At 51.4% G+C, this 24,116-nt stretch overlaps 2 protein-coding genes across 3 annotated transcripts; one reads left to right on the top strand and one right to left on the bottom strand.

The window, feature by feature from the left end:
* Positions 1-110: 110 nt before the first annotated feature.
* Inpp5j (inositol polyphosphate-5-phosphatase J) lies at positions 111-11,375 on the bottom strand. Of its 2 annotated transcripts, none has more exons than XM_036201393.1 (13): positions 10,884-11,071; positions 8,154-9,301; positions 7,764-7,877; positions 7,530-7,638; positions 7,234-7,350; positions 6,771-6,946; positions 6,279-6,390; positions 6,027-6,136; positions 5,709-5,892; positions 1,320-1,457; positions 1,091-1,168; positions 858-962; positions 111-681 (listed from the first exon to the last, which is right to left on the bottom strand). In XM_036201393.1, the coding sequence occupies exons 1-13, from the start codon at positions 10,986-10,988 to the stop codon at positions 175-177; spliced, it is 3,003 nt and encodes a 1,000-aa protein (XP_036057286.1). In that variant the 5' UTR covers positions 10,989-11,071; the 3' UTR covers positions 111-174. The 2 variants fall into 2 exon arrangements, with proteins under 2 accessions (XP_036057286.1, XP_036057287.1); XM_036201394.1 differs by lacking the exon at positions 111-681 and adding an exon at positions 11,312-11,375 and having other exon boundaries at positions 886-990; positions 10,884-11,085.
* Positions 11,376-21,527: 10,152 nt separating this feature from the next.
* Positions 21,528-23,973, top strand: Selenom (selenoprotein M). Its single transcript, XM_036201079.1, has 5 exons — positions 21,528-21,748; positions 22,924-22,959; positions 23,149-23,183; positions 23,460-23,538; positions 23,619-23,973. Exons 1-5 carry the CDS (start codon positions 21,620-21,622, stop codon positions 23,775-23,777), a joined length of 438 nt encoding a protein of 145 aa, XP_036056972.1. The 5' UTR covers positions 21,528-21,619; the 3' UTR covers positions 23,778-23,973.
* Positions 23,974-24,116: the final 143 nt, after the last annotated feature.

Below are 24,116 nucleotides of genomic sequence, written 5' to 3'. Positions count from 1 at the left end.
TTGTCACAGTTGAGGTGGTGCCAGGACTGAGTTTGGGGAGCCCCAGTTGGCCACTCCTGGCCAAGACAGAGTGGCGGGTGTGGTTGAGGGCTGGAGCAGCAGCAAGAGAGGCAGGCAGGTTTGTGGAAGATAGGGGCGGAGTGAGGCTGTCCAGGCCCATCTGCCTAACTCATGTCAAGGCCCCAAGCCTCCTTCCTCTAGCCCCAGGCGGCCCTGGGGGCTGGGGGACAGGCTGTTGGGGTCAGGGACCTCCCGGTCAGGTCCCCAGGAGCCTCCGCCACCAGGGTCTACGGTCTCCAGTCGCAAGGCTGGAAGCAGGCCCAGGCTTCGAGGCACAGCCGGTGGGAAGGCCCAGGGGCCAGGCAGCCCAGAGGGCCCCTCCTCACTACTCCCGCGGCTGCCACTGCTGTGACCCCTGTCAGGGGCTACCCGAGGCAGCTGGCGGCTCTGGGGTGAGGGACTACGGCTGCCACCCCGGCGTTCCCGGGATGAAGGACGGAGAGCCAGACTCGGGAAGCGGGCTAGGCCCGGGCTGCGGCTGCGGTGTCTCTTGGACTTGCCAGGGCTGGGGCTGCGGGACTTGGGTGCCAGCAGCTCCAGAGTGCTGTCATCCTCGCCCTCCGAGCTGGTGCCTGAGCTGTCGGTGCTGCTGCTGGCTGATTCTGAGGTAGGCAGCGAGATCTGGAGAGAACATTAGCCACTTGGGGCAATCCCACTCTCTAAGCCTGCCCACTTCCTCCCTCGGTGTTGGCAGACCAGGGGCGACCGGTCTGAGGTCACAGAGCAGAACACAGAAGATGTAACATTTGCCCAGGACTTCTCTGAGGTGCTTTGGCCCTGGAGTCTGATCTGTTTACCTGAAAGGGTTCAGTGACGCCAATGAGGATGCTGTGGAGATGGCTATAGTACCCCAGGATGAAGTCTCCGTGGCCCTTGGGCAGTGATTCCTCACTGAAGGTCACCTGGTAGGCACAGGGGTAGAGGCCCAAGCTGGGGCCAAAGGGTAGCCTCAGGACCCCTCCCCCAAGCCGAATCCTGGTGTCTCCAGGGCAATGGGGCCTTTTTCCAACCCTCCTCTCCTTGTAAATACCTGGTAGATATTCCCATCGACTTCTTCATGTTTGGCCCAGACATAAGCCACGTAATCCTTACAATGGCGGAAACCCACCTAGGAAAAGAGGAACCAGGGACATTAGGTTGGGACAGCCTAATGCCAGCAGCCTCCCAGCAGAGCATCAAACACGCACAAGCCAGTGATACTCCAGGATGGCTGCAGGCCCCCTCCTTCCTTGAGAGCCCCAGACTCTTGTCCTTCTCACCCGGTACAAGCCGATCCAGTCCCAGGAGCTCCGAGCAAACACTGTTTCCATGCGGTACCTCACCACAGCCTGCTCCGGCCGTGCCCATTCATCCGCTACCTCCAGCCGTACCAAAGGCACATCATCCCTGTAGGCAAACTGCCCAAGCAAGGCAGGGACAGAGGACAATGTCAGAGGAAACCCTGTAGCATCTCACATACCTAGGGCTCTTGGGTAGTGACTCATGCTTGTAATGACGGTATTACTGGAGGCTGAGGCAAGAGGGTTTATAGTTTGAGGACAGCCTGGGCAACACAGCAAGTTCTAGGCCAGAACGGGCTATATAGTGAAACACTGTTCCAAAAACCTGGTAAAAACTAAGCCAAACCCAAACAAACAAAAATTCCTGCCTTCATTCTGGGCCCCTTTTGATCCTTAGCTTTCTTAGGAAGCAAGTGGAACACAGCTCTGAAGCCAGCCAGTTTTAGATTTGGCCTTGGCTCAGCCATTGTTGGATTATACAATGGGTCACTTCCTTAGCTTTTCTGAACGGCAGGCCCTTGTCCATAAACTCAGAGGCCCTTGTCTAGCTTTAATTTTTTTTAAAAATTTGCTTTATGTGTATGAGTGTTCTGCCTGCATAAGTGTCTGCACACTATGTGTGTGCCTGGTGCCTGAACCTGGAGTTACAGATGGTTGTGAGCTGCCATGTGGGTGCCAGGAATTGAACCTGGTTCCTTTGAAAGAGCTGCTAATGAGTACTTTTAACCATTGAGCCCTCTTCAGGATCTTGTTTTATACCTGGGACTGTACTACTACTGATTCCCTGAAATACAATTTGTGAGTGCTCACTCACTAAATAATTTGCCTAAATGCTAGCAAGGGAGGCAGGTAAAGTCCTGTGGTACATGAGATTCCTGGAGCCAACGAAGGCCCAGAAATGGATGGTTGGAGACCTCAGTTCATTTTCCTGCTCTATCACTAAATTGCTGTGTGACCTAAGACAAGGCCCTAGCTGTTCCCAAACTCTGTTTCCCCATCTGAATTTTACTATTAAGGGCCCGCTAATAGCGGCCTTTGTCGTCAGTCCATGAAGATAAATTATAATCACGAGTGTTTTCCCCTAGGACCAGCAGGACAACCAGGAGAGTCACCTGGATAGGTGGAGTTTTTGCAGTGGCAAGCAGCCAGAGTACTGGCCACCTGTGTCCCTAAGAAAGAGCTCAGGCGGTGCCAGCCTCAGGCCCTTGTCTGGTCCCTGTTGATCTGGTGTCAGGTTTCCTTCCCTCAGCCTCTGAGCCTAGCTGTTCCAGAAGAAACCAGTACATTCTTTCCCTGTCCCAGGTTCCTAACAGAAGGGCAGGTTGAAATGTGCTCCAATGTTTTACAAGGTCAAAATCCCTACAGAGGCATAGAGGTCCATGTCCATAACCTTAGCACTTAGGTGGAGGCTGGTGGATCAGATTCTCGGATGTCCTTGGTTGGAGGCCAGACCAGGCTATAAGAGACTCTGTTCTCAAAAAGACAAGAAAAATAAAACAAACAAACAAACAAATCCCCAACCAACTAAAAAACAAGTCCTGTGAGATGGCTCAGTGCATAAAGACGATTTATCCTAAGGATGACCTGAGTTAGTCCCTGGAATCCACATTTGGAAAGAGAAAACCAACTCCCAAAAGTTGTCCTCCAGCCTCTTCCAGGGAGCACACACCTATGCACATAAATAAATGTAATTTAAAAAAAAAAATCAAAGCAAGGGGCTTGAGAGATAGATGGCTGAGTGGTTAAGAGCACTGTCTGCTCTCTTCCAGAGGACCTTGGTTCAATTCCCAGCACCCAGATGGTGGCTCAAATCACCTAGTTTCAGAGGATCTAATTAATACCTCTTCTGGCCTCCACAGGTACCACCAGGTACACAGAAACACACACGACCAAAACACCCCTATGCATAAAATAAATAAATAGCCTCAGTTTCTCCCATCAGTAAAATAGGGAGGAGATGCTGGACCTTTCAGAGCCTAAGGCATTCAGGGGTGATGTATGTACACAGCCTAAAGTGTAGAAGATACCTGGCAGGTAATTTGGGGTTTTGTTTTTGAGACAGAGTCTCAATATATTCCAGGGAGGCCTGAAACTCACTGTATAATTCAGACTGGCTTTGAACTTGAAACTCTTCTGCCTCGGCCTCTGAAACACTGTAATTAGAGAAATTCGCCACCGTGCTTGGTTCAGTTGTAATTTTCATTGTTGTTTGACCCGGCTTTCACGATGTGGCCTGGGCTGGCCTTGAACTCTTGATCCACCTGCTTCACTATTCTGAATCCTGGAATGACAGGTGTAGGCCACCAGCCCCAGCTTACACCAACTTTTTAAAAAGCTATTTTCTTTTCCTTGTAGTTCTTTTTGCAATGCTGGGATTGAACCTGGTGCCTTGCCCATGCTGGGGAAATGCTCTACCACTGAGCTGCACCTCAAGCCACAGGAAGGATAGGGTAAAAGTGCTGGGAACCTCCAGGTGAGGCCTCTAATTCAGGGCTGGGGTGTGGTGGCACATGCCTATAACCCCAACACTTGGGAATCCGAGGTAGGAGGGCCATGAGCTTGAAGGAGCCCAGTACAAAGCCAGAATCAATCTAAAAACAACAGCAGCAAAAGCTCCCACCCCATCCCTGTCCCAGAGTTCCCAGGAGGCCAGGCGTGGGCTGATTTCATCCCCAGCTGAAGTAGTGGCCCACTGATCACGTGACAAAGTTACCAAGGGAAACATTCTTTGGCCTGCAGGGCTCCTTCTTATCTCACCAAGAAATCCAGAAAACACAGCTTAGGTTTCAAGGTTGGAAACATGGGATCTACCCTGGTCTGTTTCTGCCACCAAACCTTTACGTGACTTGGGGCACACAACCGTCTTGGTAGGAGCCTAAGGTTACCTCAGAGTAAATCATAGAGTTAGAATACATCATCTGCCAAATAGCCTCTAAGACTATGGAACTGCTTTCTTTCCCTTGGGCAACTGGAAACCTCAGCTTTTAACACAATAAAGTCATTCCTGAGCATCCGAGTGTGTTTGGTTTCCCCGATAGACACTAAAACCCAAGAATGCTGACATGCCTCATGTAAAACATGTATATGCATGTAACTTGTACATCCCTCTATATACTTTAAATTCTAGAATACTTATGATACTTATATAATATAATAACATATAATATACAAATGGCATGGAGGTAGTTGTTACACTGTACTATTTAAGGAAAATGACAAGAAAAAGTCTATATATGTTCAATATAGGTACATGGTTTTTGTTTGTTTGTTTGTTTGTTTTGTTTTTTGGTTTGGAGCTGAGGACCGAACCCAGGGCCTTGCGCTTGCAAGGCAAGTGCTTTACCACTGAGCTAAATCCCCAACCCTGGCACATGTTTTAAAACAATACTTTAAAATTATTTTTAAAAATGTGTGTGTGTGTGTGTGTGTGTGTGTGTGTGTGTGTGTGTGTCTGTAAGGGGGGTATGTGCATGTGTGTGGGGACCTACACAAGCTAAAGGCATCAGATCTCAAGGATCTGGAGTTATAGGTGATTGTAAGCTGCCCCATTCAGGTGCAGGAAATGGAACTTGGGTCCTCTGCAAGAGCAGTAAGTTCTCTTAACCGCTAAGCCATCTCACTAGGTCCCCAGACACATTTTCCTCCAAATATTGAGATCTGGAGATCTGGAGATGTGGAGACTGTGGCATTAAGCTAAAGTAACTATTTTGAGTTTGTGGTGCTGAGATGGAACCCAGGGCCTTGTATATGGTAAGTAGGCAGACAATCTGCCAACCGGTATATCCACAACCTGTCTTTGTATTTTTTTTTTCTCTTTCTCTTCTTCCTCATCACTGCCCCATTTCATAATTTCTGTTCTATTGATTAGGTGATAATTATTCAATAAATTAACAATGAATGACTGTCACCTGGGCTTTGAGTAAACATTTTGATTTGCTGGTCTTATTCTATATATGAATTTTTTTTTTTTGAGACAGGGTATCATATAACACAAACTGGCCTCAAATTCACCATGTATCTGAGGCTGATCTTGAACTCTTGATTCTCCTGTTTCCACATTCAAATTTTAACTTGTTGCCTTAGACATTTCTTGGAAGAAGGAAGTCAGTTATAGATAGTGGAAAGATATGAGTTCTGCAATCAAACTGTCTTGGGTTCAAATACTTCCTTTTCCTCTTACTTACTACTTACTGTGTGGCCCTGAGCAAGGGAGGTTGTATCTTAGTCACAGTCTCGTTTGAAAATGGAAATTATAACCCTACCTCCTCCTTGTTTGAAAAATCGGATGCTGTTAAGGACAGGTTACTTGTGGATAGAGGATGCTCAGCTTGGCCAAGCATCATGAAGGGAGGATGGGCCAGGACTCACCTGCAGAATGAACTGGGCAGCAACAGGCTTGTGGTCACTGACAGTGTACTCCATGTGGCTGCGGTAGCTGTGCTGGGTCACCTGGAGCCTGTGACTCTCTCGTCCTGAGGGGCTAGGACCTCCACCTGGAGCCTTGACCTTCCACAGAATACGGTCTGTCCAAGCTGGCTTCCGCTTCTTGGCACTGAGGAGAGAGTAGCCTGAGTTTCAGGGACTGGGGTGGGGGTGGGGAGGGTCAGAGCACAGCCCCAGGCTTATCTTCTGCCCCTGATTCTCACAGGCTCCCTTTCCCTCATCCCACCCCATCTCATGGCTTACCTGGTATCATATTTGTTGGTACCCACATCAAACTTGAAGGTGGGAGCGAAGTTAAGGGGCCCTTCCTGGAAACCTTTCAAGATGGGCCAAGTGTTCTTGGCCATGTTGAGCTGTGGGGGTCCAGAAAGACAGAACAACAAACTGCTTGGGCCTTGTAGCATCCAGAGATGGGGTGGGACAGATGAGGGCGAGGGCAGAAACCTGAGGTGCTGGTGGAGTTCAGGGGTGAGGGAGGGAGAAGAGGAGTCTTACCTGGTCCTTTTCCCAGAGCTGATGGAGTTGGTTGCTGTCTATGGCAAGCTTGACAAAGTGTAGGTCGTAACTCTCAATGCGGAAGTTCAGGTCCCCAAACCAGAATACAAGGCTGCTCCGGGGTGGAAATGGGGGTCAGTGGGTCCATGGGGTACAAGGGCTCAATCTAGATCTTTTCTGGCACCTATGCAAGCCCATAACACTGGGGCCTTTCTTTAGAGGTGCCAGTGGGTGGGAGCTGCCAGAGCCTTCAGTCAGCCAGGAAACGGAAGAAAATAGGGACAGAGGGGTAAGAGGGTCTAGAGAAATTAGGATAGGACCCTCAGCAAGAAGGTGCCCCTCAGCAAAGATCCACCTTGCGGGACCCACCCCTCCCCACCAAACTGCTATCCGCCTCCATTTTCCTACCGGCAGTATGGGTGGGTCCCTCACACAAGTCAATAGGTCACCTCTCCACACCCACCCCAGCCAGCAGTCTGCAAACTCACTTACTCATGATCCAGGATGCCGTGTGCACCTGGTCCCTGGAACTGCTGGAGGCTGAGGATAGTTTGAAAGTTATCCTTGCGCTGCTCCGCCTTGTCCATGTGTGCTGGCAAGTGGCAGTTTAGGAAGCACAGCATGTGCCCGAAGGCTGCTAAGCGCACACTTACTCCTCCCTTGTTACCCTAGGGGTGAGGTTTGACAGGTCATGGGCCCCGACCTGGGAGGAGAGTCACTGGGCTGGGCATAAGAGCAAGTGAGGAGCAGAGGAGGCTTAAGCTTAAGATGGGATGGGTTCTAAGGAAAGAATCAGCATGCTGGGACAAGGAAGGAGCAGAGAAGGGGCGCAGTGTGAGGGAATGGACGTAGTAATGAGTGGTGCTTGGGTTGGGGTGGGTGGGCCTCAGGGTTTAGGATGCAAGCGTGAAGGGGGGATCGTGCAGACCACACTCAAGCCCATTCCCACACTCACCCAGTAGCCACCCAGACCTGTCCTCGTACAGTCCGTCTGCACGTCCCGCAGGAAGGGCAGGTGGTAGTACTTGGAGAACAGCAGCAGGATGACACCCTGCATCCTCACGGTGCTCACCTGCAGGGGGAGACCTGTTGGGGGACACTCCCCATACACCTGTCCCCCAGCCCCTGCCTCTGCCTCCTGCCGCCCCCCCCACACTTCATCTCTAATTCAAAGACCCAGCAGTCCCCCCAGAGATGGAAGTGGGAATCCAAAAGGGTTTCTGCTTCCCACGAGGGTGTCGGTGTCGTTACCAGCACGAAGTTGAAAGGCCCCAGAGCTTCCATGAAGAGCTCGCTCCACTGGTCGGTGAAGAGCGCATCCTTGAGTCGCTTGTTGATCATGGAATTGACTTCTTGCAACCTGGAAGATGAGGGGGAAGGGACCAACCATCAGATTGGAGGGGCTAGTTGAGAAATTCCTTCTAAGGGTGCGCGTCCAGGAAGGTCAGAATACTCAGGAAGGGACCCACCCACACGGCTCCTTACCCTATGGCAATCATATCTGCACCGTCACTGTCATGGCCACCGCCCAGGTGAAGAAGAGATGTGACATCATCGGGGGGCATAGCAGTCCCCACGTTCCATGTAACCACAGTGATCCTGGAGGCAGGGGCATGGGTGACTTTACTGCTGGGCACCATTTCCCCACCCTCCCTTTCTCTCTCACAGGACTCTCTCTGGAGAGTTAAATAGAGGCAGGTAAAGATCTGAGGGCCCTTAGAAAGGGCCCTTCCCCTTCCTGGGAAGATAAACTGAAGGACAGTATCTTCTAGGGTCCCAAAGTGGGCCTAGCAGTGCCCCCCCACCAGGATAAATTTTTAGGGAGGTAAACTGAGTAAAAATACCCCTAACTTTCCATGAGAGAAAGTCCCTCACCGGAATCCAGGGTCACTCTTGCAGGTAGGCTGAGCTGACCAAGAGGAAGATGGTGAGGTGGTGGTGGAGGCTGGGCTCTCTTGTGCCTGTAGGTTAGGGCTTGGGGACCTGCCAGGCCCTACATTCTGGGTGCCAGGTCTTGGGAGTGCCATCTCAGGGGCTGGGGGCACACAGGGAGAGCGGTTGGGGGAGCGGCTGGGAGAGCGGCTGGGAGACCGAGGTGGCTTGGGCAGAGGCGGGGGCACAGTCTGGTTTGAAGGAGCTCCTGGCCTAAAGGTGGGGGACAGAAGTCCAGGGGAGCGGGTGCCAGGCTCTGGAAGGCCTGGGCTCACATCTAAGGGCAGGGTCTGTGGCGGCGGCGGCAGGACGGGATCCTCCGGGCTGTGGCGTGGAGCCTCTGGTCGGGCACGGAAGGAGGGGGAAAGCCGGGGGTCTGAGGAAGCTTGGGCCCTTGGCGGAGAGGTGGCAAGAGTAGCTGCCTGAGCTGGAGTCTGGAGACACCCCTCTGCGGGGGCAATGGGCCTGGGGACGACAGCATCCTTCTGTCTAGCTGGCAACTGTCTCTCAGAATGTGGGACAGATGTCACAGATGCTGGAGTTAGGATCTGCTCCTGAGAGGGTGACAGAACAGGACTGGGCACCGGGGAAGGACTGGAGGGGGATTGCAGAGGCTGCTCCTGAGACGCCAGGGCCAGGCTCAGGCCTGAGGCTGCCAGTGCTGGCTTAGGTCCCACGGAGGTGGGTGACAGCTGCTTCTGGTCCCTGGAAGTTGGAGATAGGATGGGCCCCAGGGTAGCTGCAGGAGGCCTTGGCATAGCAGAGGCGGATATTACTAGCTGCCCAAGAGACTTTGGAGCCAGGATGGAGACTGAGGCGGCTGGTGGAGGCTTTGGTCCTGCAGAGGCAGATACCACCAGCTGGCCCACGGATGTTGAAGCCAGGTTGGAGCTGCGGTGGCCTGGAGGTCTTTTCTGTTCTCCATGGGTGGAGAGTGGAGCTAGGATGGGTCGGGGAGATGCTAAAGCTGGCCTCGGCCCCTCTGAGGGAGGTGATGCAGCTGCTCGTGGTCCCACGGGTGTCAGAGCCAGCCTTGGTTCCAAGGGTACTGGGCCTGTGTTCTTTGCTGGGAGCTGAAAACTTGGGCTCACCTTGTAGAGGACAAATCAGTGACTCAGAATGACTTCAACCAAGGGCTCAAGTCTCCACTTCCATACAGACTCCAGCAGACCCATACAGCTAAGAACAACACAGTCCAAGGAAATTCTTCCTGCTTTCTCATACTAACCTACTCTGCTCTAGGTCAGTTTCTCTCTCAGAAGGGATGGGATACACAAGCCATGTTTCTATATTAAACTTTAAAGCCCTTTTCACAGATGGGCAGACTAAGACCCTGAATGGACTGAGCAGAGCATGACCCTGAATCTGAAGGCTCTCCTAATCTTCTTGGCTGGCATCGACTCCACCTTGACCAGCATCCAGAATGGCTCTCACTGGAGCCCCTGCAGCCTCTCCTACTGAGGGCTGCTGACTGGACACCCCAAGTCTGTCCCTGTGGGTATGGGGATACAGGGTCCACCCAACTGAATGTCTTTTCCTTCCTCCACAGTGCCAGTAGCCCTTAGGTGCCCCTCACACACCACCTGGCACTCCTGACCCCTTGGTCACAGCCCTGCCTGTGCAGATCGGTTCCCAGTGCACCATGCAGGGTCAAGAGCTGGCAGCTGAGACTGTCGTATGCATTCCCATCCCAGCTCTGTGTGATCTTAGGCAAATGCTCCTCTGCCTACAGCCTGTCTCCCCTCTGTTAAACAAGGGACCATAGGAAGGGCCCCTGACCACACTACTTTCTAAGGTGTGTGTGTTCAGGGTGAGTAGCCTGTACTTCTAACCTAGCACTTCCCGGAACTTCCTGAGTGCTGGAGAGTAAGCCCACCCTCCCGATGAGTGTGGTCTGCTGCCACGCCTCTCCTTGCCCAGGCTGTGCCTTCTTATCTGCCAGTCCTCTCCCCACAGGCAGATCAGTACCCTTTATACCTGATGGGTGGAAGGACAATAGCTCCCCTCCCTTGTTCATTCTGTTTACGATGTTCTCAGTCTCCAGAGGCCAGGAGAACTCGCCCTTTGCCAGGGAGGACAGAAGAAGGTCTATATTCGCCCCAGGGTGGCCCCATGCTGCTCTGGAGACAGCTCAGTCCCAGTCTCTGTCCCTGTCCTTCTCGGATCAGAGAGCCTGAAACTCTATCTCCACTTCCCTCAGTGAACTCCGCTCTTTGAGGCTGCATTTTGGATACTTTCCTTGGCTCCAAGTGTCCCACTGTGTGCCCCCTCCCCCCCAACCACCATACCGCCTCCAGCACTAACAACTTAGACATCCCAGATGTCACAATTCTAGTCTTCAGACACAAACCCCCTCATTTTGCATTGGCTCAGAGAGGACAAGCAACTTGCCCAAGGTCACACAGCAAGGCTGGAGAACAGCTGGAGCCCCTGACAACCATCCAGAGAGCTTCTGGGGGGGTTCCAGGCCATGGCTGATTCCATTTCTCTATGGGCATCCCATCACTGCCCCTCCAGGGTGACCTTTTTGCCCAGTCCCTGGTTGGTAGGCACAGAAAAGTACCAGTCCCTTAGCCACTTAGCTAGGGGCACTAGAGTGCCTGCAGAGTGTGTATGGTGGGGGAGTGTGAGACCAGGGATTAGGAATAGGAGCTAGGGCTTGGGGGTTCTTACCTTTGAGGGTGCCCCAGCTTGCAAAACCCCATGGGGCACAGGCAAGGGACCCAGGCCAGTCCTGGTACCTGGCCTGGCACTACCACTGCTGCTCTGGCCCTCCATGTCTGCAGCCCCCGGCAGCCCAGCCTGTCTCCCTTGGGTTCTGGCTCCAGCTCCTCAGCTCCCGGGAACCAGTGACGTCATCAGCCATTTCAACCTGCTGAGAATTTAAAGGCACAGGCACCTACTTCCCATATTAAAGGTGGCCAGGGCTAAGTAGCTAGTCCCTAGGAAAACTTCAGGCTGGCTGCTGTTGCTGGAATATCCGTGGGTAATATAAGCACCTATCAGCCTGGCACTAATCCCTCCTGGACGATGGAGGAGACCCCCCTCTGTCTGCCCCACCCTCCAGACCCACCCTTCTCCAGGGAGGGCCACAGACACACCTGCAGGCAATGTAGGGACCAGTGGTTCAGAGGTCAGCAGCCTCTTCTAGGCCTCAGGAACACCAGAGTCCCTGCCCTGTCGTTTTCCTGACTTCCTCATTAGCTCAGGACTTGGCTTGGCCCCCACCCTTGCCCCATTTTTAAAGCCTTGGGTCAGCTCCCCCTCCTCCACCCCCATCCCTGTCTGGCTTATTCTTCCCATACCAAAACCAGACAGTCAGGCTCCATCCACTGGAGTCTTCTCTCTTTCAAACTCAGTGCCAGCCCCTCCTCTTTTGCAGACATCTCGTTGCCCTCAGATGTCCCCACACTCAAGCCTGCCCCAGTCCAATCTCTACCTCTCTCTAACTAGCACTCACTCACTCACTGGCTGTGGCTCTGAAAGGCACTTGTCAAGGTCACTGCATGAACTGAAGAGGTCCTCTGCATTTCAGTGGCGTAACCCAGGAATCTAACCAACATGAACCAGTGGGGTATGTGGGGGAGGGAAACTGGGGAGAGAGGGGTCCAGCAGTAGGAGAGGGGCTTGGCAGGAGAGTTAAAGAGAGGCCTGCAAAGCTTAGGGGGTTGACACATATTATCACCCCAGCACCAGGGAAGCCAGTGTAGAAAGCTTACTGAGAGTTTGAGGCTAGCCAGAGCTATAGCGTGAGTTCAAAGCCAGGCCAGTTTGGCATGCATAGGGAGACTTCGCTGAAAAAGCCAAAACCAAAACCAAGCCAAAAGCTCACTAGGCTTCCAAACCTTAAAGACCCAGATCAGGGCCTGGTGCCCAACAGGTACAGGGGTGTGTTTGATGAATGAATGAACGAATGAATGAATGAATAAATGAATGGAGAAGAGTTGAACCTGTAATTTCAGCACTGGGAATGTGGAGACAAGAGAATCAAGAGTTCAATGCCATGGTGCGGGAGAGACAGCTCAGCAGTTTAGAGTGTGATTGCTCTTCCAGGGGGCCCAAGTCTGATTCCTAGAATCCGTATCAGGTGACTCACAACTGCCTGTGACTCCAGCTGGCTTCAGGGGACTTGATCCTGCAAGTACCCACACATATAACATACACACACATACACACAGAATGAAAAATAAAACTTCAGACAGAGTAGGCCGGGCGGTGGTGGCACATTCCCTTAATCCCAGCACTTGGGAGGCAGAGACAGGTGGATCTCTGTGAGTTCCAGGCCAGCCTGGGCTACAGAGTAAGTTCCAGGACAGGCACCAAAACTACACAGAGAAACCCTGTCTCGGAAAAAAAAAAAAAAAAAAAAAGGTTCAGAGTCACCTTTTGCTATAAATATTGAGCCCCCCCTGGGCTGTGTGAGACCCTTTCTCAGTAAAAATAAGAAAATTCAAAAGAAAAGAAGAGAGAGTGGTTGGAGAGGTCAGATTCGGCGAGATAAACATGGGCCTTTTGTCCTCTCCACTCTGACTGCTCTCAGCCAAGTTATCCTTGGAATCTGAATTCATCTAGGATTACCAGATCGAACCAAAGACAAGCGACACCCAGGTCAGGCAGAAAATGTTCAGTCTTTTGTCCGTTTGTGTGTATGTGTGCTATTTGTGTATTTGTGTGTGTGTGGTATATGTACTTGGTGTGTGCCCATGTGTGTGCAGGAGCATGTGCCCAGGTACACACATGCGGAAGCCAGAAGAGGACCTCGGGTGCCTTGCGCTCTCATTCCCTGTCTTATTCCTTTGCGATGGGGTCTCTCAATGAATCTTGAACTAATCTGACAGCCGTCAAGTCCCAGCAAGCCCCCTGTCTGCCGTGCACCTGCTCCGTGGAGGCTTTCAGGTGCACACAACCATGCCCAACTTTTTACATGGGTTCTGGAGAGTTGAACTCAGGTCCTCAAGCTTACACAACAAGTTCTCTTATCTACTGAGCCATTTTCCTGGCCCCAAACGTTCAGAGTCCTGTGCCCAGAGTCCTTGTAGGTCAATGGCCATCTCTGCATTTTCATCAGCCTGTGCCAACTCCTATTTGAAGTTCTTGGGATCAGATACTGCAGGCGTTTTTTTTTGTTTTGTTTTTTTTTTGTTTTTGTTTTTGTTTTCTGGCTGTGCTCGATCTTCCGGACTCGCTCTGAGTAAGGCTTGGGTATCCCGCATCAGCGTTTTTGTAAGTAAGGCTGGAATGCATGCGTAGGGACAAAGGCTCAGGCCAGTGTAAATCGTGGGGTAGAAAGGTATTTCGTGGGTAACGGGAGGAGACGACTGTAGTGGTGGGTTGGTTATTCACCTGATTAGGATGGTAGAATCATGGGGCTGATGGCAACAGTAGTGGTGGAGTGGAGGGATGGATGGTAAAGGTGGAGGCCATGGTGGTGAGGATGATGGCGGTGCAGGTGGTGGAGTGCCCCGGCCAGCGGGGTCTTCAATGGGGGACCTGAAGGGAGGGCCGGCGAAGGAGAGGGACAAGAGACACAAATAAGAATAAGAGCATGACAGGATGTCTGATCAAGCTCCAAAATTGTATTTTCTTCTTAAGGCATATCTGGGGTGGGCAAAAGGGGGTGCAAGCAAGGAGGGGACTTTAATAATAAGTTGTTCAGCCAGCAGGGAATGTTGCTATGTGGATTATCTATTCTTGCCTAACTGCAGCACAGTCACCTGATTTCCGAGAAGAGGTTCTGGTGCTATGGAGACTTAGCAAGGCCTAGCTCTAGGAAAAAAGGAGAGAAGCCCAAATATGGCTTAGGCTTATGGCTCCCGTCAGTGGAGGGGCTGATGGCAGATGTAAGTGAGAAGGCACAGGTGGAGGTGAAAGAGACAGTGACAGTCTTTGGTGGTGGGCGTGCTGAGGTGGAGGAGGAACGGAGCAAGGTGGGAGCGTGGCATTGGTGGAAAGGGTGCTGGGGAATTGGAGGTGAAGATGGAAGTGTGCGCCGACTGTAGTCACCGAGAGGGAAGGGAACCTGGAGCTCACCTTGTCCAGTCCTTCAGCTCCTGCTTTACAGATGGGTAACTAGGATCCTCAGGAGAGCCGGCCTCTGATGTGATCCTGGCAGAGTTTAAGGGTGCAGATTCAGGCCTCCAGGACCAATCCCAGGGCTCAGAAAGGGGCACCTAGGCCCTTTGAAAGCCACGCAAATATCATGAAATGAATGTACAGGTTAGTCCTCTGCCAACCAGGATTCCCCACTGTCCCTGTTCGCTGGGCTCAGAACGCTGCTGGAACTTTGCTTCTGTCCCTGTCTTTACTGATGTACTTGGGAGGTCACTGAGAGTCCTGATCCGGGTAAGGGAAGTAAAACACTAGCTGCTTCCTGCGTTTGCTGTGGTGATTAAATAAGCTATACATCGAAGAAGTTAGCTTGGGGCATGGCAGAAGCAAGCTGTTAGTAAAGCTAGTCTGTGGTCATCACCATCACCACCATCACCATCTGTTCCAGACTACCCATTTAGTGGATATGGAAACTGAGGCCTGGGTTGGTTGTATTCTGGGAAGAGAAAGGAAGGGGAAGGGGGTGGCAGGGGGTGGACCCCTGCTGAAAAGAAAGCTGGTAGGAGCTATATTTGAGCTGCTAGAAGGAATGACTAAGGAGGTTGATAACAGGCTCCAGGGCTCAGGGCGGCAGGCCGGGGGCAGCTGCCAGGGAGAACCGCCCCCCTGGAGACGGCTGTCTTCAGAGGCCCCTCCTAGCTCCCTGCTCTGTCTTACTGAGGAGTGTGCCAGGCAGAGGAACAGCTCAGCCTGCCACTTTCTGGAAACTTCTCACACTCCCCTTCAGACTGTTGAGGTCGGGGATAGGAAGGGAGAGTCCTGGAGGGGGAGAGTAGTACTCCAGCCCCCTCCCCATCACCCTGTGAGTGAGCCTGCTCAGAAGGTCCCCAGTGCCAAAGGGAGACGCTGATGCTTAGGGGAGTACAGGGTGGGCAGTGCTCCTCGGGAGGAGGGAGAGGGGTGAGTCTCCCCTACAGAAGAGGTCATACGACTGTTGAAGCCTTGCTTGGTAGAGGAGTCTGAAGTGACAAGTAGAAGAGGAATGGACAGCTTGGGTGTGGAGGAGTCACCTGAGAGAGGATTCAAAATTCGGTTCCGTGCCCTCCTGACCTTAGAGCTCAGATTAAACACAGGAGCGGGCAAAGGAGAGAAGGCCTTTCCCTTTTCCTCCTCCTCTCCCTCACTCCTCCTGACTCTGCCCTTCACCTTCCTCCCTGCATCCCAGATCAGACCCACGGTGCACGAAGTCACAGCGTGGCACTATGTGGGAGATGTCTAGAAAGGTCCGGAAGCAAGCACCAGGGAGGATGGAGGAGCACTCCTCCCCTGGGGGTCCTCATTGGTAGCAAGTGTCACGTTATACATCTGGCTCCTCATTCTCCTTTTGTGGGACAGACGGATGTTACCCTTGCTCGAAGGCTGTTACTCCACCCAGGAAGTGGGCTGGAGGGGTGACTTTCCCAAGGTCACACAGCTGGGGCTGAGCTCAGACATCCCTCCTCCCTCTTCTCTGTTCCCCTCCTCCCAGGCAGCCAGGCACCCGATGTCAGCTGCTCTGAAGTGAGTGGCTATTTTTATTCTGGTGCCAGGGACCTGAAACAGCAGAGCCATGTAGGTTAGAAGACTCTAAGACACCAGCCTCAGCGGGCAAGGAAAAGTTTGTTGCAGTGACGGGACTGCTAAGCTTGCCTGGGGGGAATTCTTGTCCCTTGCAGACTGCCCTATCCTGGGCTCCCGGGTCTCCAAAAACATCTTCGTTGGAGGTCAGAGTAAAGCATAGAACCAGAATAAGTTCGTGGCCCTCATCCCATACCCAGCGTGAACTCTAACCTTGACATTGACTGAGACTTGATCCCATGCCAAGTATGACCCTCTACTCTGGCTCTCAAAAGAGCTCTGGCCATCACTTTAGAATTATTCTTTGGCAGGTCACACACTGACCTGACCTAACCTGATAGGCTGATCCTGTCTTAAGACCTTCATTCTGGACCCAGACTCAGCCCTGATCCTAACCTAAGCGTTGAACCCCACTCACAGAGTGATTGCTAACCTCAGCTTGGATTAGTTCTTGTTTGAGACAAAGTTCTGGCGCTGATATAAGATGAAACACTGGTTTTGGTCCCAGAACCCTAAGCTTAATCATTGACCAGCCCTTGATCTCATAATGAATTCTCACCATGTATCATGCAAATTCTGTTTATTTTGGTCATAAATGGAGCCCTGAACTTGGTCAAAGTCCAAGTCCTGAGCTTTATTGTTGACTGAACCATAATGCTGGTCATATACTGAGCCTTATTCCTGGCCAAAAACTGAATCCTGACTCCATCCCAGGTTTAGTTCTACACTTACTGTGCTTTTGTTATTGCTATTGCTATTGGTGGTGATTATCTATTTGTCTGTCTATCTATCTATCTATCTATCTATCTATCTATCTATCTACTACCTAATCTATCTATATCTTGAGAAGACCTCACTATGTAGCCCAGGCTGGTCTTGAAGTTGTGACCCTCTTCCAGCTATCTCCCTCCTCCTCTTTCTCTGAGACAAAGTTTCTCTGCCTGCCCTGAAACCCACTCTGTAGACCAAACTGGCCTCGAACTCAGAGATTCCCTTGCCTATGCCTCCGGAGTGCTGGGATTAAAGGCATGCACCACCACTGCCTGAATCCTTTCTTAAATCTTTGCTGAAACTAAAAACAGTCCCTGACCCTGATGAGCCTAAACTCATCACAGACTAAGCTTCGCTCCCAGCCTACCCAAGGAAGCTGCTGGCCTAGACGGCACACAACCACCAAAGGGGTATGAGTTGGGAGCAGGTTTCTGTTCTGGAATGTCTTGTGCTGCTGATGCCAGGATGTTCCTGGTATTGTTGCGGCCCTTGTCTCCACTGCGGGTCCCACTAGCTGATGGTTAGCCCTCAGCAGGCCCAGCTGTGGTCCAACAGCCACAGCATCCAGGTTAATGCAAGAGAGTGGTTTGGTGGCATCTGTCCAGTGAACAAGGAGGGCCTATGGGGCCCTGAGGTTTGGGTGTGTCAGCAGAAAAACCACAGGCTCTGTGGGGCCTCTGGCTGCAGTCGCCCTGGGGCCCTTATTAAGACAGATGTGGGGGTGGGGGGTTTGGAGGGAACTAGTGGGTTATGTTCCGTTTTGTTTTGTAAACAAAACTTACTACTTGTGTTTAGCTGGCATACACTTACGGAAAATACAGAAAAAGGTACAAAGGAGGAAAAAAGTTACCATAATCTCAGCCTCCAAGAGACAGCCATTTTTAGTCTTGGATTTTTTTTCCCTTTTAGATTGTCTTGATCTAGTTAAATCTATTTGTGCATTCACATTTTATAAACTCGATTGGCTGCTATGTTGGCCATCATCACATGTGTTACCAGCTACGTCTTTCTTAACAGGAACTGGGCAAGTGGCTGACCTTGTTCCCAGCTTTAGGAATGGGTCAAAATCAGGTTATTCCTATGAGAAAGTCTCATGGTACATGATTGGATCATGGAAAAGCTAGTAGGATATAAGGAGACATTTGCTGGGAAACTGAAAAAAGGAACTTAGTTTCCCGTCCTGGGAAGTTTGAAAGAAAGGAAGGAGAGAGGAAACCCATCCTCCCTCTTTCAGAAGTGGATGATGTCATCTTCATCAACCATACCTTTACTTATTTATTTTTTAGTTTATTTTATTTTGGTTTTTCGAGACAGGGTTTCTCTGTGTAGTTTTGGTGTCTGTCCTGGATCTCGCTCTGTAGACCAGGCTGGCCTCGAACTCAGAGCAATCTACCTGGCTCTGCCTCCCAAGTGCTGGGATTAAAGGTGTGTACCACCACTGCCTGGCACCTTTTTTATTTTTTAAGACGGGCTCACACTGCATTGCTCTGGTTGGCTTGGAACTCAGAGAGATCTACCTGCCTCTGCCCTCTGGGTGCTGGGTTTAAAGCCTTGTTCTACCACACTCAGCTTTAAGATTATTTGTTGCATGTATTTCTTGTGTGTGGACGTGGGCATGCCATGGCTTGCTTGTACAGGTCAGAGGACAACTTTCAGGAACTGGTTCTGTCCTACCTTGTGGGCTCCAGAGATTGAACTCAGGTCGTCAGGTTTTGTGGCAAACACCTTTTCTTTCTGGGCTGCTTAGACAGCCCTTCACTTTATTTTTTGAAATGTTCTATCTCACTGGACTTAGAGCTCACATTGGGCTAGCCTGGCTGTCCAGCCAGCCCATGGTATCTTCCTGTCTCTGGATGCCGATTACAAACATGGCCTGGTACACTGGCTTCTTCTATGGATTCTAGGGATCTGAACTCAAGTCCTTATGCTTGTCTAGCAAATACATAACCCACTGAGCCATCGCTGCAGCTCTAAGCTTGTTCCAAAATCTTAACAATCAAGGCAGTGAGGAGCAGATGGAGGGGCTTCTTACTCTGTAGCCAAATTTGGCCTTGAGTTTGAGGCAATTGTCTTGCCTCCACCTCCTGAGAGATGGGATTACAACTGTGCACATCAGCACATAGCTAAAATCCTTTGTGTATGTGTGTAGTATTTTTAAAGATTTATTTTATTTTATATGTTCTGATGTTTTGTCTGTATGTAGATCTGTGCACCACATGTGTGCAGTGCTCTCAAGAGGCCAGAAGAGGGCATTGAATACCTGGAACAGGCATTAGATGGAGATGGTTGTGAACTACCATGTGTGTGCTGGGAACTGAACCCTGGTCCTCTGGAAGAACATATTCATACTCTTAACTCTGGGGCCAGCTCTCTAGCTCCTCTGTGTATGCATGCGTGCATGCATGTGTGCATGTGTCTGTGGTATTTTTGAGTTGGGGTCTTATTGTTGGTTAAATGTTGGTTAAATTGGCGGCACTGCTGGTGGCTGGCCTCAGCCATGCTGGTGGAAGAATCACGAGTCATGGTTACCTTTCTAGAGCTTTATTGGGAGAGAGGGGAGAGAGGGGGAGAGAGAGAAAGACAGAGACAGAGAGACCACACAGAGAGCAGAAAGAGAGAAGGGGGGAAGGTGGGCACAGAGGGCCCGCCCACTTTTTAGGCTGTCCCGAGTCCCAGAATGATGATGTAATTAAGGCCCAAACCCTTACACTTACAGGTTAGGTTGGCCTTGAACTCCCTATGATATTGAGGATGACTTTTTAATTTAATTTTTATTTATATATATGTGGATATTTTGCCGGCAAGCAAGTCTGTGCGCCATATTTGCTCCCCCGTCCCTGCAGAGGGTAAGCTAAGGCATAGGATCCCCTGGAACTAGAGTTACAGACAGTTGTGAGCTGCCATGTGGGTGCTGGGAATCAAACATGGTTTGTCTGAGAGATCATCCCGTGCTCTTACCTGCTGAGCCAGCTCATTTGAGGAGGGCTTTGAACTCTGATCTTCTTGCCCTGTCTCTTTAAGTGCTTTCATTTCAATCATAGTCAGTTTCACACTGGTGTGGGGATCCAAACCCATGTCTTCATGATTGTGCAGCAACTGAGCCTACAGGTTACGCTGTCTCCCCAACCCAAACCCATTTTTTTTTTACATTTACTTGTGTGTGTGTGTGTGTGTGTGTGTGTGTGCGCGCGCGCGCGCGCGCGCACACACGCGCTTGACACCACACACATGTGAAGGTCAGACGACAATTTGTAGAAGTCTCCTCTCTCCTTTTGCCATCTGGGTTCTGGGAATTGAACTCAGGCTTGGCAGCAAGTACCTGTAATCACGGAACCATCTTGCTGGACCCCAAAATCCCATTTTAATGTGCATTTTTAAAGTGGTGGAATAAGCTCGGGAAGGCAAAAATACCTCGGATCACAAAGCAGCCTTGGCTCAGTGTTGACAGGGTTCTCTCGATTCAGTGGGAAAGGGCACAGTGCGTTCTTGCTGTCTGCCAGGGACTGGTTCCAGGGCACCCTTCCATACCCAAACTCGAAATATGAGGATGCTCAAACCCATAGATAAAATGACTTAATATTTCCTTAAAATCTGTGTGGCCCTGTCTTGTACTTTACATCATCTCTTGATAATTTATAACACCTATTACAATGTAATGCTATAAATAGTTGCCACACTCTATCGGTTGGAATAATGACAAGAAAAGAGTCTGTACATGTTCAGTACAGAGGCAGTTTTTACTTCCCAATATTTCCAACTTGAGACTGGTTGAATCCGGGGTGACAAAGAGCTGACTGTACTTTCTGTGTCTGATGGAGGCGTGAGGAGGTGAAATGGTACCTGTGTTGTCTTTGGTCTGGAGAAATGATCCAAAGAGGTGTTTAGGGTTCAAACTTGGTCTGTTTACATTTCTGAAACAGTTCCTAATCTGCAAAATGGAGTTCCTTGGGTGAGGGGGAGTCTTGATGAGGAAAGGGAAGAACGAATAATGGAAGGCAGCACAGCCAGAGTCTGTTCTAATAATTAATCTCAGTCCTCAGGAGGTTGAGGCAGAAGTATTGCTTTCAGCTCAAGGACAGCTGGGGACAGGTGTGTGTGTGTGTGTGGGGGGGCTGTACAAAGTGAGTCAGACTTCCCTTATTCCCCACCCCCTATCTCTGATCAAATACTGTTCTAATAAGATGTATTATGTATTAACCCTTTCAACCTTTCTAGTTACAACTCCTTTTTAAGAATTTATATTTATTATTATTATGTGTGCGTTGTGATCCGAGGTATTTTTTACCATCCTGAGTTTATTCCACCACTTTAAATAAATATATTTACTATATAGTATATCTGTGTAGGCACGCTCATGCCGTGGTGCGCGAGCAGGGAAGCGTCCAGAGCGGAACTTTTGGGAGCCGCTGTTTTTCTTTCACATTTTTGCAGTTGGAGGATGAAGCTCAGGTATCAGGCTCACATGGCAAACACTTTTACCCGCTGAGCCTTCTCCGGCGAGGGCATAGGTAATAGTCCTCTCTACAACGTGGGCTTTGGGAAATTGAAGCTTTGATCAGAATGAATCTCGTTCAAAGACATCAAAAGAATATAAAGATTTCCTAGGTTTCTGCTTCCTTAAGTCTGACCCAGATAGCCTCGTGTCCGCCTGCGGCGCGCCTGCGCCCTCTGGTGGCGCGAAGTGGCGCTGTCCCTGGCATCCTGCGGGAGCCTACTCTCAGTGGGCAAATACAGTACGGAAATTGTCAGCACGGGGAACACGAAGTCTGGAGCCCCGGAGAGTAGCTGCGACAGGGCTGGGGGTTAGTAGGAGGCGCCTGCACGAGCCTGGGTGGGGCGGGGCTTCTAGCTCTGGGGGCGTGGTTTATGGGTGGGCGGAGCCTTTTAGCTGGGGCGGGGCCAGCCTGCAGGCCAGACGTGGCGCTGCGGCCGAGTTTGGGTGCAGCTTGCGGAACGTCTCCCGCTAGGCACAGATGAGCATCCTACTGTGGCCGCCGCCGCTGCTGCTGCTTCTCGCGGCCCTTGTGGCTCCAGCCACCGCCGCCACCACCTACCGACCGGACTGGAACCGTCTTCGAGGCCTGGCCAGGGGGCGGGTGGAGGTGAGTGCGCCTTTTCCCAGAACCATCCCAGAACCTCGCAGCCGCTCAACCCTGGAATACTCTGGCCTCAGGAATACCAGAATCCCCGAATCTCCCTCTTTCCCTCCTGCATGGCGCCGGAATCATCCCTTCTATTTCCTAGCCACCGGATGCACAGAATGCAATGTGGGAGCAATAGACGTCGACCTTGCGGCCTAGCACTCCGAACCCTTGCTGGGCTCCCGATTTGGCCGCACCGTGGGTCTCTGGACACCCAGCCCCCTCTTTTCCTGGCTAAATTCTCCTAAAACTGCTCCTTAGAATCCCCCCATTGATAACCCCACTTTTTCCTATTATTCCTCCCCCCACCCCGATTTAGTGTTTGGCGTTTAAGAATCTTCTGGGGGGAGAAAAAGACCTTCTAAGCTCCTCCCCTATGTACTATGCCGGAGCTGGAGGAGAGGGCAGGGAAACGAGATACCAACGCATCACAGCAGTCTGGACCACCATCCTCATCACCCCACCCCCACTAAGGAATTGCCCTAGAGTCTTCCTAAGTGATTGAGATGCTTACAGACTCTTCATGGGCTTTAGTTATTTTTTGGGAAAAGGGAATGTAAGGGAAGCCTGAAATAAGTGGTGGTGAGGTCTGGACTTCCTGTCAGGAGGTGGCCTCCCTTCAGGGAGTACCGAGGGCCCTCTCATCCTCATGGTCAGGGAAGGGTAGCCAGATGGTTTGTGGAGCTGGACCACAGGTGGCTGGCAGGGCTAACTCCACATGGGGTGGGGTAGGGACCAGATGGCAGGTGCCTCTAATAGGGCCCTCAGGGCAGTTCTGGAGCTGTCTCCTTCTGGTCTAACTCTCCCACGAGGCTTCAAGGGCCCAAGGCCAGGTTTAGAACTCCATTGGAGGAAAGGAGAATGCTGTAACGTGTGTCTCCTGGGCATTGGTCAGCTCTCAGGAACCTGCAGGCAGAAACCCATGCCTAGTTCTTCTCCCTCGTCCCTTACCCTGTGTCTGTAGGTCTGAGTTTCCCGACCTGGGTAGAGATCTCCTTGTCCACAGGACCTTTTCCTCCATAGCTTCATGCTGCTCTTCCAGCTCACAGCCTTACCCAACTCAGTCTTAAGGATAGCATGGTCTTGGCTGTATAGTGACAGACTCCTGATTTAAACCATTCTCTCTCTCTCTCCAGACCTGTGGAGGATGACAGTTGAATCGTCTAAAGGAGGTGAGTTTGAAGGAAGGGGTCCCCTTAGGGAATAAGCAACATTGCTTACTAACTGGGGGTCAGAGAGGAATCCCTGTACTTGGAGGTGGGAGACTGGACCTGGCTTGCTCTGTGACCTCAGTGGGCCTCATTTCCCCATGTCTAGAGGGTTCTGAGGTCCCATTTTCTGATGCTGTGGTTCCTCCCCAGGTGAAGGCCTTTGTCACTCAGGACATTCCTCTATAGTATCCTTCTCTTGTTCTGGGCAAGGGGGATGAGGAGGGCACTTGGGAAAAGCTTCAAGTTTTCACAGGGATAGGAAATAATTGTCGTCTGTCAAAGAGGTTGATATTGGCCGTCCAGAGGATTCTGAGGAAGTCTCGAAATTAAGTAAGCAAGAGAGATTATTAGTGGAAAGAAGGGCCCTTTACTTCTTTGAACCCTAATCTCATAGTAAATGAGGACTGGGTGCCCACCTAGGCTCTTTGCCTCTGCTCCCACCCCCTTGACATCTCCTCCAGCCACAACCTGGTGATGAAGCACCTCCCTGGGGCAGACCCCGAACTCGTGCTGTTAACTCGCAATTACATGGAACTAGAGGTGAGGCATTGGCGGGAGGGCCCCCCTCCGGGGGGGGGGGGCGGTCCTGAAATACTGACCCGGCCCTTTCTCCATCTCAGCGCATCCCACTCAGCGAAATGACCCGCGAGGAGATCAATATGCTGGTTCAGGAGCTCGGCTTCTACCGCAAGTCGGCGCCGGACGCGCAGGTGCCCCCCGAGCACCTGTGGGCTCCCGCTAAGCCTCCCGAGGACGCGTCTGAGCGCGCCGACCTGTAACCTGGAGCGGCAGTGGAGCTGGGACCCCCCTGCCAGCGCCCCGGAGACAGAATGAAGCTCTCAGTATCCCGGGAGCATCTCCCTTGCTGAGGGCGGACGCCAGTCTCCAAAGCAACGGAAATGGGGTGGGAGTGGGGGATTCCTCTCAATCCTTCCTTTTCCCTCCCCAGCTCCACTAAACAGCCTTCTGCCGTTAGAGGCTCGTCTCTTTACTTGCTGCGAGGTGATGGTGTAGGAAATCAAAACGGAGTTCCTGAACATCCCAGGGTGACTCCTCCCACTGCCTGGCTGTGGGCGTCGGCGACATTTTGGTATAATTCACAACCCCATGCCCTTCCC

Source organism: Onychomys torridus, chromosome 10, assembly GCF_903995425.1.
Source record: "Onychomys torridus chromosome 10, mOncTor1.1, whole genome shotgun sequence".
NCBI classification, from domain to species: domain Eukaryota; kingdom Metazoa; phylum Chordata; class Mammalia; order Rodentia; family Cricetidae; genus Onychomys; species Onychomys torridus.
Note: the sequence above shows the minus strand (reverse complement) of the source record. Positions and strands in the feature narration are given on the sequence as shown.

Coding starts and splice junctions, on each gene's coding strand:
- Inpp5j (XM_036201393.1), bottom strand. CDS start 10,988: ATGGAGGGCCAGAGCAGCAGTGGTAGTGCCAGGCCAGGTACCAGGACT. Junction 9,302..10,883: donor AAGCTGGGGCACCCTCAAAG/GTAAGAACCCCC, acceptor GTCCTCTACAAG/GTGAGCCCAAGTTTTCAGCT. Junction 6,137..6,278: donor AGCTCTGGGAAAAGGACCAG/GTAAGACTCCTC, acceptor GGACCCCCACAG/CTCAACATGGCCAAGAACAC.